The sequence below is a fragment of the Syzygium oleosum genome, unplaced genomic scaffold (assembly GCF_021117445.2).
Source record: "Syzygium oleosum isolate NSW1041296 unplaced genomic scaffold, Sole_v2.1 Sole_v2.01, whole genome shotgun sequence".
NCBI classification, from domain to species: domain Eukaryota; kingdom Viridiplantae; phylum Streptophyta; class Magnoliopsida; order Myrtales; family Myrtaceae; genus Syzygium; species Syzygium oleosum.
Window position 1 is genome coordinate 24,194,732 of NW_026607485.1, and position 14,129 is coordinate 24,208,860.

Consider the following 14,129-nt stretch of genomic DNA (forward strand, 5'->3'; position numbering starts at 1 on the left):
TATCAAACGAGCAGTCTTCTGTTACTGCTACAATATTGGCTTATATATCAGAAGAAATATGTTCTCTTTCAATAGAAGCATATGGGAACAAAAAGTTGCTTAGTTTCTCTTGCATAAATAAATTTTACATAATGCCATACCATACGTTTACATACAGCAAATATGATAATTGCACCCAAAACTCTTTTTCTGTACACAGGTTCTGCTCAAACAAATGATAAACAACCTTGTTATCAGGACAAACGACCTTTTTTTAAATTCTTTGGGCTGAAAAGAAAATCTTGTCTTGGTTTTAACACGAGCGGAATCAGTTCACATGTCCAGAGGCTGCAAGATAAGAAAGCTGAATGCTGTAAGACTCTTTGAGCACAGACAGTATCTGCGCGATGGTTGGCCTTTGTGATGCATTCCTCTCTACAGACCTCACAGAGATTTTCGCTACTTTCCTCATGCTTTCCACATCAAAATCTCCTCCTAAACTCTCGTCCACTATCTCAAATGCACCTGCCAGCAAGTAGGGCTTTGCCTGCAAAATCTCACAGGACAAAGGATTTTGCACTGATCACAATACCCTTCAATAGATAAGTAGAGACCATAACCAAGAGATATGGCTAGAATGCAAGAAAATATAGGAATTTTGAGGGCTTTTTGATTTCTAAATATAGGAATTCAGTTACTTTGGCTTTTCTTTGTTGAAAGATTTAATTTAGAAAACAGATGGCAACTCAAATCTGCTCATGCTTTTCTTCACCGATAGAGATCATTATAAACAATATAATTTAGAAGGGAATACATCGAAGATGAGACAATCGGCCTAGACTTTGTTCAACAAATAGGCTCTCAGGCAATTGCTCAAAGTTGTGTAGTATATATTCCTGTTCATTAATTATCGGTTGGTAGCAGAATCATTTATCATGTAATTCTGCATCATCTGCAGGAACAAAGCAGAGCAGTGTGCCTTACCCATAAAACCAAATTGAAGGAATCTGGAGTTCCTGAATGACTCAACGGCTCTCGTCCACAGATGAGCTCCAAAAGGACAATTCCGAAGCTGTAGACGTCGCTTTTCTCTGTAAGTTGTTGGGTGGAGTAATATCTACACACCAGACACACTATTAAGTAGTGACACTAGATATAGAGCATCTGCCTTGACAGTGTTCAGAAGCATACTCGGGGTCAAGGTAACCAGCTGTGCCCTTGACTACAGTGGTCACATGAGTTGCGTCTGCCTGGATCATTTGCTTAGAGAGCCCAAAGTCGCAAAGTCTTGCATTCATCTCCTTGTCCAATAGTATGTTACTGCACTTGATGTCTCGGTGTATGATTCGAGGATCACTTCCATTATGTAGATAGTCCAGTCCTGAGAAGAAAGGTGTCGACCATCAAGCTTGGAAGAGCGAACTATCGATCTTTCATCAAAGGAGCTTCCAACTATATTGAAGTTTCCAACGTAACAAGTCTCAGAAAAGAAGCTTATCCATGTATACCTTTTGCAGCATCAACAGCAATCTTGAGTCTACGAACCCAGCTTAGTGAGAATTTCTTACTGTTTGGACCTAAAATTCACATTGCCATCCATACACAAACATCACTGAGAGATGATATGTAAGACCACATTAAAACAATAGAGACAGAGTGTTGTTGCAGAAACCCACCATACAGGTGATCAGCCAGTGATCCACCTGGTAGATATTCATAGACTAAAATCTGACGCTGCGACTCGTAACAAAATCCTTCCAGACTTACAAGGTTCTGATGGCGGACTTGTGATAAGAGACGAACCTACAGAGATTGATAAATGTATTTGAGGCAATTAACCAGTAGACAAGCGATAGAAAAATTATCAGAAGATATATAAACCTGTATATGAGCTAGATCAAGGTCACAGGATCGTAAGAATGATTTTCTTTTATATTTGACATGCTAGAAAATCTAAATAATAACAAAATACAAACAATTGACACCTGAAAGTGCTGGATATTTTTTTTCAGGGAGGAACTCCTCACCTTCATCATTCTTAAGATAACAGCTGAAGTTAAAATAGCCGAAGGGTACACATTAGATGTACCTCGAGTCTTTTTTGTCCACATATTTTGACCACATTAATGTTAGCATGCAAATGATTCAGAACTGCGTGTGTATGTGTGTACAAACTGTTGATTGTTCCAGGGGGGAAAAATTACAGAACCAACCTCATTTATGAAAGAATCTGCACCAAGTTGGGTTTTATCAAACCGCACTTTCACAGCAACTAGTTTTCCTTCTGGAAGCTTTCCCAGGTAAACGGATCCAAAACTACCATGACCAATGACTTCTTTAAAGTTGTTTGTAGCTGTTTTGATCTCTTTGTAGGAAAAGATCTTAGCTACATTCCAGTTTCTCATGTCTGCGGCTGCCCCTGCAAATTTTGAAAGATCACACCATGAGATTGAAATAATCTGTTTTCATCTAAATTATGTTTGATGCTTTGGTTTACATACTTTCCATATATGACATTTCAGTTCTTCCTCTCCTACTGTAAATGAATATGAAGAGCGGGACGAGTAAAATAGCTAGCGATACTCCTCCGACTGCTCCGAGTATAATGGCTAAATGATTATGTCCACTTTTGTTGCTCTTGGGAACTATTGTAACTTGCGGTGCCTCAATTGAAGGATTAGATGATGCATCGCCGCATGCGGTTGTCGAGAAGGAAAGACACAAGTTTCCTAAGGTTCTGCAGAAACTTGACACCTCAGTAAAATACAAAATAATGGGCAAAAAGACCTCTTTTGGTTTGCTTGAGGAACCGCTAGGAGCACCGGTTTCTTACCTGACCTCCAAGCTCTCTCTGTTCAAGGAATCTGGTAAGGTGCCTTGTAGAAGGTTATTCTCCAAGTCCCTTGCAAAAGATAACAAAAATAAAACAGATTTATTTTTTGTATATTCATGGCTTCTAAAGGCCAGGAAATTCGTTTTTACTCCACAAGCCCATAACTAGCTTACAGTAGGCGAAGGTCTTTCAGCTCTCCCAAGCCGTCGGGAACAACTCCTTCTAAGCTGTTGTTCCGTAAGTCCCTTCGTTATTTCAAAAGTAAAGAGCCTCATGAGGTCTAATCATCGGAAGCTGACATATATACGTAACTTTACGACCAGCAACTTACAGAACTTGCAGGCTAATCAAGGTCTCCCAATCTGAGCCAAACGATGTCAGTTTATTGAAACTCAGGTTCCTGAAATAACAGAAGGAGTATAAAGCCAAATCAACCTTCTGAAGTATGTAGCAAGGTGTGCACAGGTGAGAGATACTTACAATTTTTCGAGATTTTGCAGGCTGCCCAAGTTCTGTATCTCACCAGCAAGCGACGTGTTATGCAAATCCCTGATGGTGAAACACGTGAGATGTAAGAGATTGTGGCATGCACGGATTATAACAAACTAACAAAGTAAAAGACCTTACAGTGTTTTGAGATCCAACAAGTCCCCAAATGTTGGACTGATAGACCTTAGATTGATGTCTGAAAGCTCCCTTCAAAATCATAAATTCCTGGTTAGATGCAGATTTGTGAAAAATAAAGGTGGTGTACATTTATCAACTTCGGGGCATAATTTTTTATACAGTGATGTTACTAGGCTTCCTTCACATCCGACATGATCCCATGATTTTGGCGAGCAAGGATCATCTTCCCATCCCAGATCCAGGCCAGTAAACTGCTCGATAACCTGAAGTGCCGAAACTGCAATAGAAGGAATTTTAAAGGGATAATTATCATATGGAGCAAAAAATTCTGGCCAGCAGTGCGATTGAATTTGAAATGTAGACACATTAAGAGCTATTTGCACCTGTGGTTGATGAAGCTTCTAGGGGAATGTCAACAATTTCATACACCTCAATTGCATTAACCTGAGGAAAGAAGCTTTTGCTCTTAAACGTCACGTTCAGCGACTTAATTTCCTTCCGCGTAACATATAGAGCACTGGCTTCTGAGGTTTTCACTGTATAGTTAGATTGCACTATGTCCCCATTAATTATTACATCGAATGATGGGGAAATAGGAAGGATCCCGGCGAAATAGAGGACGACATAATAGTCGCCAAGTGAGTCGAGAGGGAAGTTATACGTCATAACTTCTTTTCGTGCCAAAACTCTTGCAGTTTGAAGAACAGCAGGAGGAGGACTCTCCGAGAGGCCCGAGAGATTAAACTTGACTTGAATTTTGAACCCTGCAGTCACATGGAATGGTGTGAAGCTCTTATCAGCATCCCATATTCGATCATAGGGATCTGCAGGGTACCTGTATTTAACGAATATTAGTCGCGGAAACTTTCACAAGTCGTGCAACAATGTCACAATGCCAGAATCTTCATCACAGCAGCATCACATAACCAAAACTGGTTAAGAAAACAATCTAAAACATCAATAACTATGTATTGCACCACAAAAAGTTGGCATGTAACTCACTTCAACGAGCCGTTGGTGTAACCGCTATCAATTCGATAAGACTTCCTGAGTGACTTATTCGGGAAATCTCCCATTCCACTTTTGTAAGCTTCAGGAGGAAGAGGCCGCACTTCGAGCGAAGAAATAACTGGAGTCCCACCATTCGGAATACGATGCAAGCAAAAAGAGAGCGTGTCCTTGTTGACCGGCCATACGAATTCTTCAGTCCAAGGATCATTAGTGGTCAGGTTAATAGTACTAGCCATTGCTGTCCCAAGAGAAACAGAAAATGCCGGTGGCTTCCCTCTTCCATCGTAGTTCTTGTACACGAACTGGCTTCTGACGAGAATTGAGGAGGATATATTCCTTATAGGTAATCTGTAGCAGTTACGGCCTTTGGAATCTGGGAAGAACCGAAGCGAAACACCAGATGAAGCGCCCTCGACATTGTTAACGTAGGTAGTCTTTCCCATGCTTATGAAATCACCGTCGGTTATCCACAAGATGTTGGATGAATCTGTGTAATTGGTAGTTCCACCACAAGCTAAACTCAGAAAACCTGTCGCATACACACAGATCATAGGATACAGAATTGACTGTCAAAAGAATATGATGGCAACTCTAAAGATATGGCTGATACTGTTGTATTGATGACACATTTTTCAGACAAAATTTCAGTAGCTATGTATGTTCATCAGGAGGAGCATTGGCAACTTAAGACAGTACTAATGTAAGAGAAGCAACAACTCAGAAGAATCAAACATTTAAAACTTCATTGTTTACTGGAAGAAGTGAAGGAGATCGGTTCATCGGGATGGGTTCTTGGAGAAACCCTCATGCATGAAAGAAGTAACTCGTTAGCACAACAAATTTACTTGATTGTGAATTGCATACCGTCCTGATCACAGAAGCCAAGTGAACAGATGCAACAGAGGAGAGCAAATCTGACTGAGAATATCTTCAGTCCCATATGGTCGGGTTCTTCTATTTGGGGACTTTCTTCTTTGAAGCCAAGGCAAAGTTCAAGAAACAAGCAGCTTTGAGGCTTTGAACGCGACAGTTGGGTGAGGGAGATCGGAATTTCAGGGTTATATATGACACTGCAAGAGAACAAAGCAGAGGTACCTATTTATTTTCTTTGGTGGGGCAACAGATTGTTTCAGAATAATGACTAATGACAAACATTATCTGCTGATTAAGGTTGAAGATGCAAGAATAGAACAGTTGGAGATAATTATGGTGTGTTGATCGGTAATGATTAAGTTTCTTTGCTTGTTGCTGATCGACACTTTCTTTCTATGATTACTACTATTACAACTACCACCATGACTAACGCAATAGTATAGTAGTAGTTACAAAAAGCAACCAAGAAAAAGACCGAAAGGTAGTTAACTTGCAGAAGAAAGAACATCATTTGGACTTGGTCACTGAAGTTCAAAAGCACTTAATTGCAGAAGAAGAACATCATTTGGACTTGGTCACTGAAGTTCAAAAGCATTTACTTATTCAAGAGAAAATCTAATTGCCCGGATTTGGTCAAGGATAAGTTGGACTTTTGTCTCCCTCAAAAAATCCGACACTCAGCAAAGCGACAGGCCGTGATCTATATGACAGTCATCTCTGACTCGGTCCGCATTACGTGTGTATGCCACCTGCGTTCTCTTCACATCCTGCTGATGCCATTACAGTTTTTATCGTCAATTTCATGGGTCAGGGTTATGAATTTCAAAGATTTCAAGAGAACTCATATGATCTTTGGCTTCATACAAGGAAAGAAAAAACTCTTCTAGATTATGCGTGTAATGAAAAAAAGAGCTGCCTGAACAGAACAACGAGCCCATTCCTCTGTGCAGAAAGCCACCTGCTTTCTCTTTTGAAATTAAACGGGTTTCTTGAACTGAAAGCCATTGAAAAAGAGAATTGGCAGAAAAGATCTTTTCAAGAATGCACAAATAAACAAATGGGCAGAAGTCAGTGTCATCACTTTGAAATCAAATTCATACAAGTCTCTGCATTGTAATATATCCATCAAAGAGATGCACCGAAAGAGGACTGAAATGCGTGTGTTTTGTACGCCGTCTGCTCGATATTTCGCACGGCAACGTCAGCGTCGTGCATGTGGGTGGTTGCTATAGGAAAAAAATGATGACACGAATCATCATGACCTCAATTGATGGACGCTTGATAGGCCAGCATCTGTGCAATGATATGTTGGCATTAATTTGATTCATTGCTTTCAGATTCATCCTCTGGTTTTCATATGATGCTTCCTTTCTCGGGAAGAAAAGGTTCTTATGGAGGGAGAGGAGGGGCCGTGATGAATGATGTCCATAGTGTCAAAAGAGTCGCAGAAAGCAACCAATGCCCGGCAATCCTCATGCGTGAATGATGAAAATCTCAGGTCGCCTCACCAACCACCAACACCAAGTATGAACTTCTGATATTTGTTCTTTTTTTCCGACCTAGATTTCGACTTGCATTTTATTTGATTTAAGGGATTAAAATGACTTTTCAAGGATTCGGGCATCAACCGTGGAGCTAGATAAACATGTCAATCGGTGCAAGTGCGACATATTAAGGGAAAAAATCACCTTAAATGTAACAGGGTCATTTGTTTTTGTGCGGTATTTTAAGCTTGTTAAGCTCACAACCTTAATCAAGGCCAACCGCTTCACAAGGGGACAATACGCTTTTATTTTTAGCTAATTTTGTAACACAATTCACGTGGTCCCACTGACTAAGTGGCATATGCTATTGATGAGATGCTTCGATTAATTCGATTCTGATTATGAGGGTACGTACTACACATGAAGTGTTTAGGGAGCATGTAAAAATCTCTCCGAGACTCTTGTTAGATCGGAGCTTGGTGGAGTCAGGGCCCACAAATTTTATGGGTTTGGATTAATTGATTAAAAGAAATTTTAAACCCGAAATAATTGGTAGGAAAAATCAGCTCGGCAGGGTCAATCAACATTATTGGTCAGAACAGAGAACCGTTACCGCATCAGATTCTCTCGTTTTGAGAGAGAAGGGAGTCTCGCACCATAAAGAGGAAAAATGGCAAAGAGCAAACCATCAACAATTGAATGAGAAGTTAAACCACCCATTCCAAGGAGCAGGTGTCCTCATAATCACAGTAATCCATGTTTAGGATCGCTCGAAGTGAGTAGATTAACAGTTACAAAAAGAGTATATATATAGTATCGAGAATCCCTAACGGCAAAGACGTCGATATGTCCGAGTGGTTAAGGAGACAGACTTGAAATCTGTTGGGCTTCGCCCGCGCAGGTTCGAACCCTGCTGTCGACGCTTTTCTCTCTGTTCTACTTTTATTTTCTTACTTATCATCTGCTTCATATATATATACACACACATCCAATGCGGTTATTATGTTTTTGGCACATGGTGACAAAATATCCCCGGCCCAAAGAAAATATAAGGTATGATTTCAAAAGTTATCCAAGAAATCCAAGGACCTATTCAAAGTGCCGTTACCTTCCTACCTCCTCTTTCGAAGGTGATTGCTTGCGATTTTTACATTTCATCCGCGAGCATCAATAGTGGAGATCACAAACTCGGCCGACCACCTTGTACCGCGATGAATCCTCGTTCCTCGGGATATCAAATCAACTTGGCAAAGGTAGGAGGACTCTTCGATTGCTGCCAATCGAATCAATTCGCAGTCTCTTTCAACCCCAAACGACATCGAACCGGCGTTAGTGATACGGAAATCTCATGACTCTGTAATTAGCATGACAGAGAGCTGATGGAGCGTATCCTGTCGAGCACAGCATGAAAAAGCTGCCGGAGCTTTTTAACCGAATCAAGATTACAACACGATCCATCGCAACAGAGTTATCGTCGGACACCGCATCATCGCACGTTCCCATTCCCAGATCATACCAAGACCTAGTTTAAGGCTACCTTGTGTCCGCAGGGAAAAAATAGAGAATTAACTAAGACCACGAATCATGTTCAAGGTTTTCTTTTAAAGAGGTTCATCTACTAAGAGATGAGCAGTATCAACCAAAAGAACACAGAGCATAGGCGCACAAAACATCACATTTCCGACTCCTCTTGTCTTCAGACGCATAAATTGTTTCAAGGAAATTCACCAAAACAATCTCAACAAAATTTGGAACAGCTATCACCAAGCTAAATACTCGAATCCTAGTACTTCACGGTGGCAAGGACTTCGAGTTGAGAGCCAAGCTTCTCCTCTGCAGACTTCTCAGCCTTCACTCTAAGCTTCGTCAACTGCTTCTTCCGCTCGTAGACGGCTTGAGCCCTCTCCTTTCTCTTCTTCTCCAGCTCCTGCAGATTAAAAGTAAAATTAAGAGTTAAGACCAACAAAGCGTGACGGAAAGAGGAGATATATTAATACAAAATAGTCTGCTGTCATTGGCTTCACAATTTCATGCATCATGCTGTGGGAATTTTTCCAAGCTGCGATCAGACACAAAAGACAAAAGACTATGTGGTCTTCTCAGCCTTAAGAGCGAGAAGACATCTTTACATACGATAGTATAGAGACATGAAACTAGCCCATGCGAAATCGCACATGAAAAAGCCTCTCTTTGTGTGTTGAGATAAAGGTCAAACAGGTAAGAGAATGTACAAGCACCTGGGGACTGAAGACTTAAGAGTTCAAAATTTGCCAGGAAAAGAGAAGATATAGTGAATTGCACTACTGATATGGAACAAAAAAAAGATATGCTACCATTCACCATGAACCATCAGAAATCAAGATTTACCAAATTTCACTCATCTAAAACCAAAAGCCCTAGCTTGACTCGATCAAGCATCCAGAAGAATAATACAAATCTTGTCCGATCTTTTCACCAAGTATGAGCGTCCCAAAAAATAGATTTGCACATATTCTGAACTGTTTGCCAACAAGCAACCTAGAAAAGAATTAGGGATCATCATCATTTTTTAAGTAACAGATCAGACAATCCAATACCCAACTTATCTAACAAAAGTAACGATTCGGGTAAATCTAACAATAGCAGGCTAGCACAAAAGCCATCAACTCCAAAAAAAAAGGAAAGCAAACTGATACTACTATTATCTCTCCAAGAAACAGCATTAGCTAGCCAATGCAACAAAAACTCACCCTGATGGTGTCATAATGGTTCCATCCCACTTCAGAAGACAGGCGGCCCAACAAACAGTACTTGTGCCCCTTTTGAAGCCTCAACACCCTATAGATCACAATGCAAATTAAGCATTAGATCGACATAATCCTGCACAGAAAAGATAGTCCTAAAAATGAAAACAACTCAAATGAAAAAAGAAACGTACTTGAGAGCATCAGGGATGACCATTCTCTTGGTCTTGTCATAAGGAGGAGGGACGCCCTCGTAAGCCTTCAATCGAGCGAGCGCAGCTGCTCCCCTCTTGGTCTTATGCGGAATCATTCTGAAAATCCACACGAACCAAACAAAAACTCAAAACCTCAATCCGAAACAAAGCGCGCGCAGATTCAGCAGTCACCACACCATTCCAAATTCCAAAAAAAACCCAAGAATCTAATTGCCTATGGAAATAACTATCATCCTGCAACTATTGTCCAGCTCTAGAGTCCAGGATCAGTAGTTCGAGCAACCCAAGCAAGAACTTCCCATCGCATTGATGCGTCCACTATACACACACTCGCGGAAGCTAAAAGAAACAACTAGCAATCGAAACATCATTTCCTGCCATTCGCGATCTCCGCCGACGCATCGGAATCGCAAAATCCAGCTGGGGAACCTCAATCCAAGCCAATAGCAATCATTTCCATGATCCTCAAGACCGATCAACAGGCGAAGCGAGAGCTCGAAGAATCAAAGCTCAGCAAACAGTCGGCCGAGGACATACCCGCGGACGGTGCGCCAGAAGATCTTGGCGGGGGCGCGGAAGTGGATGGGGCCGTGGGAGGGCTTGGTGTTCATGCGCTTCCGGAGGAACCGCAGGTACTTCATCTTCTGGCGCACGAGGCCGCCGGACATGCAGATCTCCTCGCACCGGACCACCACCACCCGCTGGCCGTTCAGGAGCTCCTTCGCCACGATCGACGCGAGGCGGCCGAGCATGTGCTGCCTCGCGTCCACCACCACCCGCTTCGCGCATATCCCCGACCCCGACACCATCTCTCTCCTCTCTCTCTCTCTTCCCTCTCTCTCTGTGTTGCCGCGCGGTGGCGAAATCTGTGCAGCTTCCGAACCCCAAAGCGACTCTGTGCGTGAGTTATAAGAGGGGGCAAAGGAGCTAGGGTTTTCGTGGGTTTTGTTACGGTGCGCGCGCGCGCGCGTACGGTGCGGCTAGTGGAATGGACTGAGCCCGCTAGGCCCAACTGTGGAGTGGACGGAAAATCCTGGCCCGGCCCGGATCGAATTCAGCCCGTTTCGGGCCCATCTAGGCCCAAATATAAGCGAGCAAGTATTTTTTTTTTTTTTTGTAATGGGTGATTCGAGTGACGAAATTAGGCTCGATCTTGAGGCCCAAACCTGTCTCGCTCCCTTGGGGAAGAGAAAAGGAACGGTCTCAGGGTCGACCGCGCGGACAATTAAGGCGAAACGCCTCCGGCCGGCGCTAACTGATTGCCCTTCCCCTCCCAGTAGCGTGCTGGAGAGAATAAGGGTGGTCGATCCGAGATTCGTTTCAAGGTCTCAAGCCAAGAAAATCGAACGGTGTTCATCTTCTGCTACCGGCCCAATTGCCCATTGGTTATACGAGCTTACATCTCTTCGACGGAGATGGGGTCTTCAACTCAATAGTCTATTGATTAGGCCTAGGTTGATCGATCCGTAGTCTGAAACGGGTGGGCCTGGGAAGGCCATTCCCTCCTTTTGACCCCTAGCTTACCCGACTAGAGCCTAGATCCATCCAAGCACGATCGATTTTATACAAGATTCAAAATCTTGGTAATTCAGGATCAGATTTGGATAAGGTTTTCTAGCCCGGTCAACACAAGCCCGCTCGCGAAAGATCTTAACTTCGCCTACCACAAGCAAAAGAGGGCCAGGAGGTAGATCGATTGTCACCCTCAGATAGGACAATCAAACCATAAAGAACGATTTTCCCTAGCCCAAAGTTTTCCGCAAGGAAATAAATAATTAATCAAATTCTGGCACCAAGAAATGTCCAAAACAGCCGTCAAGATCGCACCACCGAGACCGAGAGGTCCAGCACGACGTTAACGACCAGAATAGGTTTTACCAAAAAGACGCCAAAAGACAGGGCGACGTTGAACCTACGGATCTTACGAGGAGAATCCCACGTGAGCATTCCAAAGTTTTGGCGACCCAGGATCGAATTCAGTACGAGTACCAAGTTCTTGACCGTTTTCTCCAAAAATAAGGTCCCTGATTCGGTGGGTAGTTGAGGAAAAGAGGCCTCTTTCACTTCACCAACCCCAACACCACCCAATCGCCATCCAAAATCTGCCATTGACCTGAGGCAACCCACCATTTTTGGCTTTTGGGTCCCGAGTTTTCCACCTCTACTTTTGGTCCCATAGCTCGTAAGCGTGAAAAGAGAGAGGGACAAAGTCGATCAGAGATCGAGTTTTCTTGGGATCCTTCCGCTATTCTTTCTTTTTTGTTCTCTGTGTCAGAGTGAAGCGAAAGAGAGATGGGGGGAGAGAGCAAGGTGTTCACTTTGGCGGAGGTGTCTGAGCACAACACGACCAAGGACTGTTGGCTCGTCATCGAGGGCAAGGTACATCAAGATTGATCATGGTCGTTCTTGTTTATGTTTGATGGTTTTTGTTTATTTGTTTTGAATGGTTTTGTTTAGGCGTGACTAGATCTAGAGTGAATCTTGGTATGCAATTCATCATCTTGGGATGAGTCAGCGAATCTTCTTGATTAGCATTCTGGTGGAAGATTGGTGATCTTCTCATTTGTTTTGGTCTCATACTAATATTGTTTCTGTCATGATATTGGCTTGTGGATCAGCTTTGTTTTGTTAAAATATAGGCAATATCTAATTCATCTGGAAGGTCTATCGAATATTGGAGGGGATAGCTAGCTCATAAAGTCGATTAGCCTTTGTAATCTAAGGGACAAGAACCATGATCATGCCTTTTTGTGCAGCATAAACCTTTGGGAGAAGTTCGACCTAAAATAAAAAATAAAAAAACCTTTGGGAGAAGGATATGCTTGCTCACAGCACATGACACAATTGGTTGCTTTTACTTATACTTGTCCTGTGGTGGTGGATTTGATGCGCGAGTGCTGTGCCTTCATAATTAATGCTATCGAACTACTAATTGTTTTACACGAAACAGATTTTGCAACTTTCCGTTTGCTTCGCATAAGGGTATTGCTTTCTGTTATATTTGTCTCGCAAGTGGAAATTCTAATACAACTACTGATCTTAAGATATTTGGCCCTCTCGAAGTTTAAGACCTCACCATGTCTTTCCAGTATAACTGCCGTGGCTTTTAGACAAGTTTCCTTGATAAATTTGAACTGTTTCTGATGTTGAAAACATCTGAGAGTGGTCAGTGCCGGAGTCTATTGTGGGTATCAATCTTTGGGTGCTCAGAGAAGGGACGCATGTGCCTGTGTATTTGTTCATCTTTGGTTGTTCTTACACTATATTCTGATAGAGCAGGATACGTGTACAGAATGCGTTATCTGGGGCTGCAGATAATGTGCAAGCAGTCCTTGCCTTGCTGCTCAGCCATTTGTATGTGAATCTAACAGTGTAGAATGTGCGTGCCAGTTTCTGTGGTGAATATATGGTAATGGGAGCTTGTAATTTGACTAAGTATATCGGTGTCATTTGAGCTCATTCCTATTGATTGAACGACGACAATCGTTACAAGTAAACTTTTTGGATGGTCTTGGGAGCTCAAACACCTGCGAATTTGTTGGAATAGGTCTATGATGTGACTAAATTTATGGAAGATCATCCTGGTGGTGACGAGGTCTTGCTCTCCTCCACAGGTAACTAAGATGTAAAGGAAATCCAGACTTGAATATTTCCTTTATCCTTCAAATTGTTTCGATCAACAATCCGTTAGGTCGACGGTTTCATTGATCATTGTCTGTACCTCTTCGCAGGGAAGGATGCAACTGATGATTTCGAGGATGTGGGTCATAGTAGCAGTGCCAGAGCAATGATGGATGATTTCTATATTGGCGAGATTGATACGTTGACCATTCCTGAAAGGACCAAGTACACTCCTCCGAAGCAACCTCAATACAACCAAGACAAAACTCCGGAGTTCGTCATTAAGCTACTGCAATTTTTGGTTCCCTTGCTGATATTGGGATTGGCTTTTGGCGTTCGCTACTACACAAAATCTGCTTGAAGACAGCCTTCCGCAAAATTGGAAAAGATTCTTACAGAAGCTCGCTCACTCTCTTCGAACTTGGATTCGTGTGCTTTTGGTGGATGTAAGACATTTTGCGTTTTCATATTTTCGTTGTCATCATGCTCCTTGTTGGTTATCTCCTTTCGGGAACTTATTGGCCTGTTCCTTGGTACGCTTGTTTGAAAGATCTTTTGCTCTGCACTGGCTTGTGAAGGTTAGTGATATTCAGAGACTTGATCAAGTTCCATGCGTAGGAGCTTACAATTGAAACAATATGGGTGAAATCTTATTACATTCTGGTCATGATCCAAAAAGATTCATGCTCTTTCGGTACAAATAGATTTCTTGGGTCGCACAGTACCTGCTAGCTGTTGGTTTTTTATATGGTCCTCCGGACCA

At 42.3% G+C, this 14,129-nt stretch overlaps 3 protein-coding genes and 1 non-coding gene across 4 annotated transcripts; 2 read left to right on the forward strand and 2 right to left on the reverse strand.

Annotated features, from left to right (window-relative positions):
• Positions 1–84: 84 nt before the first annotated feature.
• LOC115676001 (probable LRR receptor-like serine/threonine-protein kinase At5g48740) lies at positions 85–5,664 on the reverse strand. The gene is made up of 16 exons (XM_030598835.2): positions 5,315–5,664; positions 4,442–4,979; positions 3,823–4,274; positions 3,599–3,716; positions 3,440–3,508; positions 3,293–3,361; positions 3,144–3,212; positions 2,986–3,057; positions 2,813–2,881; positions 2,481–2,716; positions 2,193–2,398; positions 1,656–1,782; positions 1,488–1,556; positions 1,171–1,360; positions 964–1,096; positions 85–526 (listed from the first exon to the last, which is right to left on the reverse strand). The coding sequence occupies exons 1-16, from the start codon at positions 5,388–5,390 to the stop codon at positions 308–310; spliced, it is 2,712 nt and encodes a 903-aa protein (XP_030454695.1). The 5' UTR covers positions 5,391–5,664; the 3' UTR covers positions 85–307.
• A 1,983-nt stretch (positions 5,665–7,647) lies between these two features.
• TRNAS-UGA (transfer RNA serine (anticodon UGA)) lies at positions 7,648–7,729 on the forward strand. The gene has a single exon. It is a non-coding gene; the product is annotated as a tRNA-Ser (tRNA).
• Positions 7,730–8,394: 665 nt separating this feature from the next.
• LOC115676012 (60S ribosomal protein L13a-2) lies at positions 8,395–10,604 on the reverse strand. Its single transcript, XM_056302634.1, has 4 exons — positions 10,283–10,604; positions 9,725–9,841; positions 9,537–9,624; positions 8,395–8,734 (listed from the first exon to the last, which is right to left on the reverse strand). The coding sequence occupies exons 1-4, from the start codon at positions 10,552–10,554 to the stop codon at positions 8,591–8,593; spliced, it is 621 nt and encodes a 206-aa protein (XP_056158609.1). The 5' UTR covers positions 10,555–10,604; the 3' UTR covers positions 8,395–8,590.
• A 1,092-nt stretch (positions 10,605–11,696) lies between these two features.
• LOC115676015 (cytochrome b5-like) lies at positions 11,697–14,033 on the forward strand. The gene is made up of 3 exons (XM_030598855.2): positions 11,697–12,124; positions 13,293–13,359; positions 13,477–14,033. Exons 1-3 carry the CDS (start codon positions 12,038–12,040, stop codon positions 13,725–13,727), a joined length of 405 nt encoding a protein of 134 aa, XP_030454715.1. The 5' UTR covers positions 11,697–12,037; the 3' UTR covers positions 13,728–14,033.
• Positions 14,034–14,129: the final 96 nt, after the last annotated feature.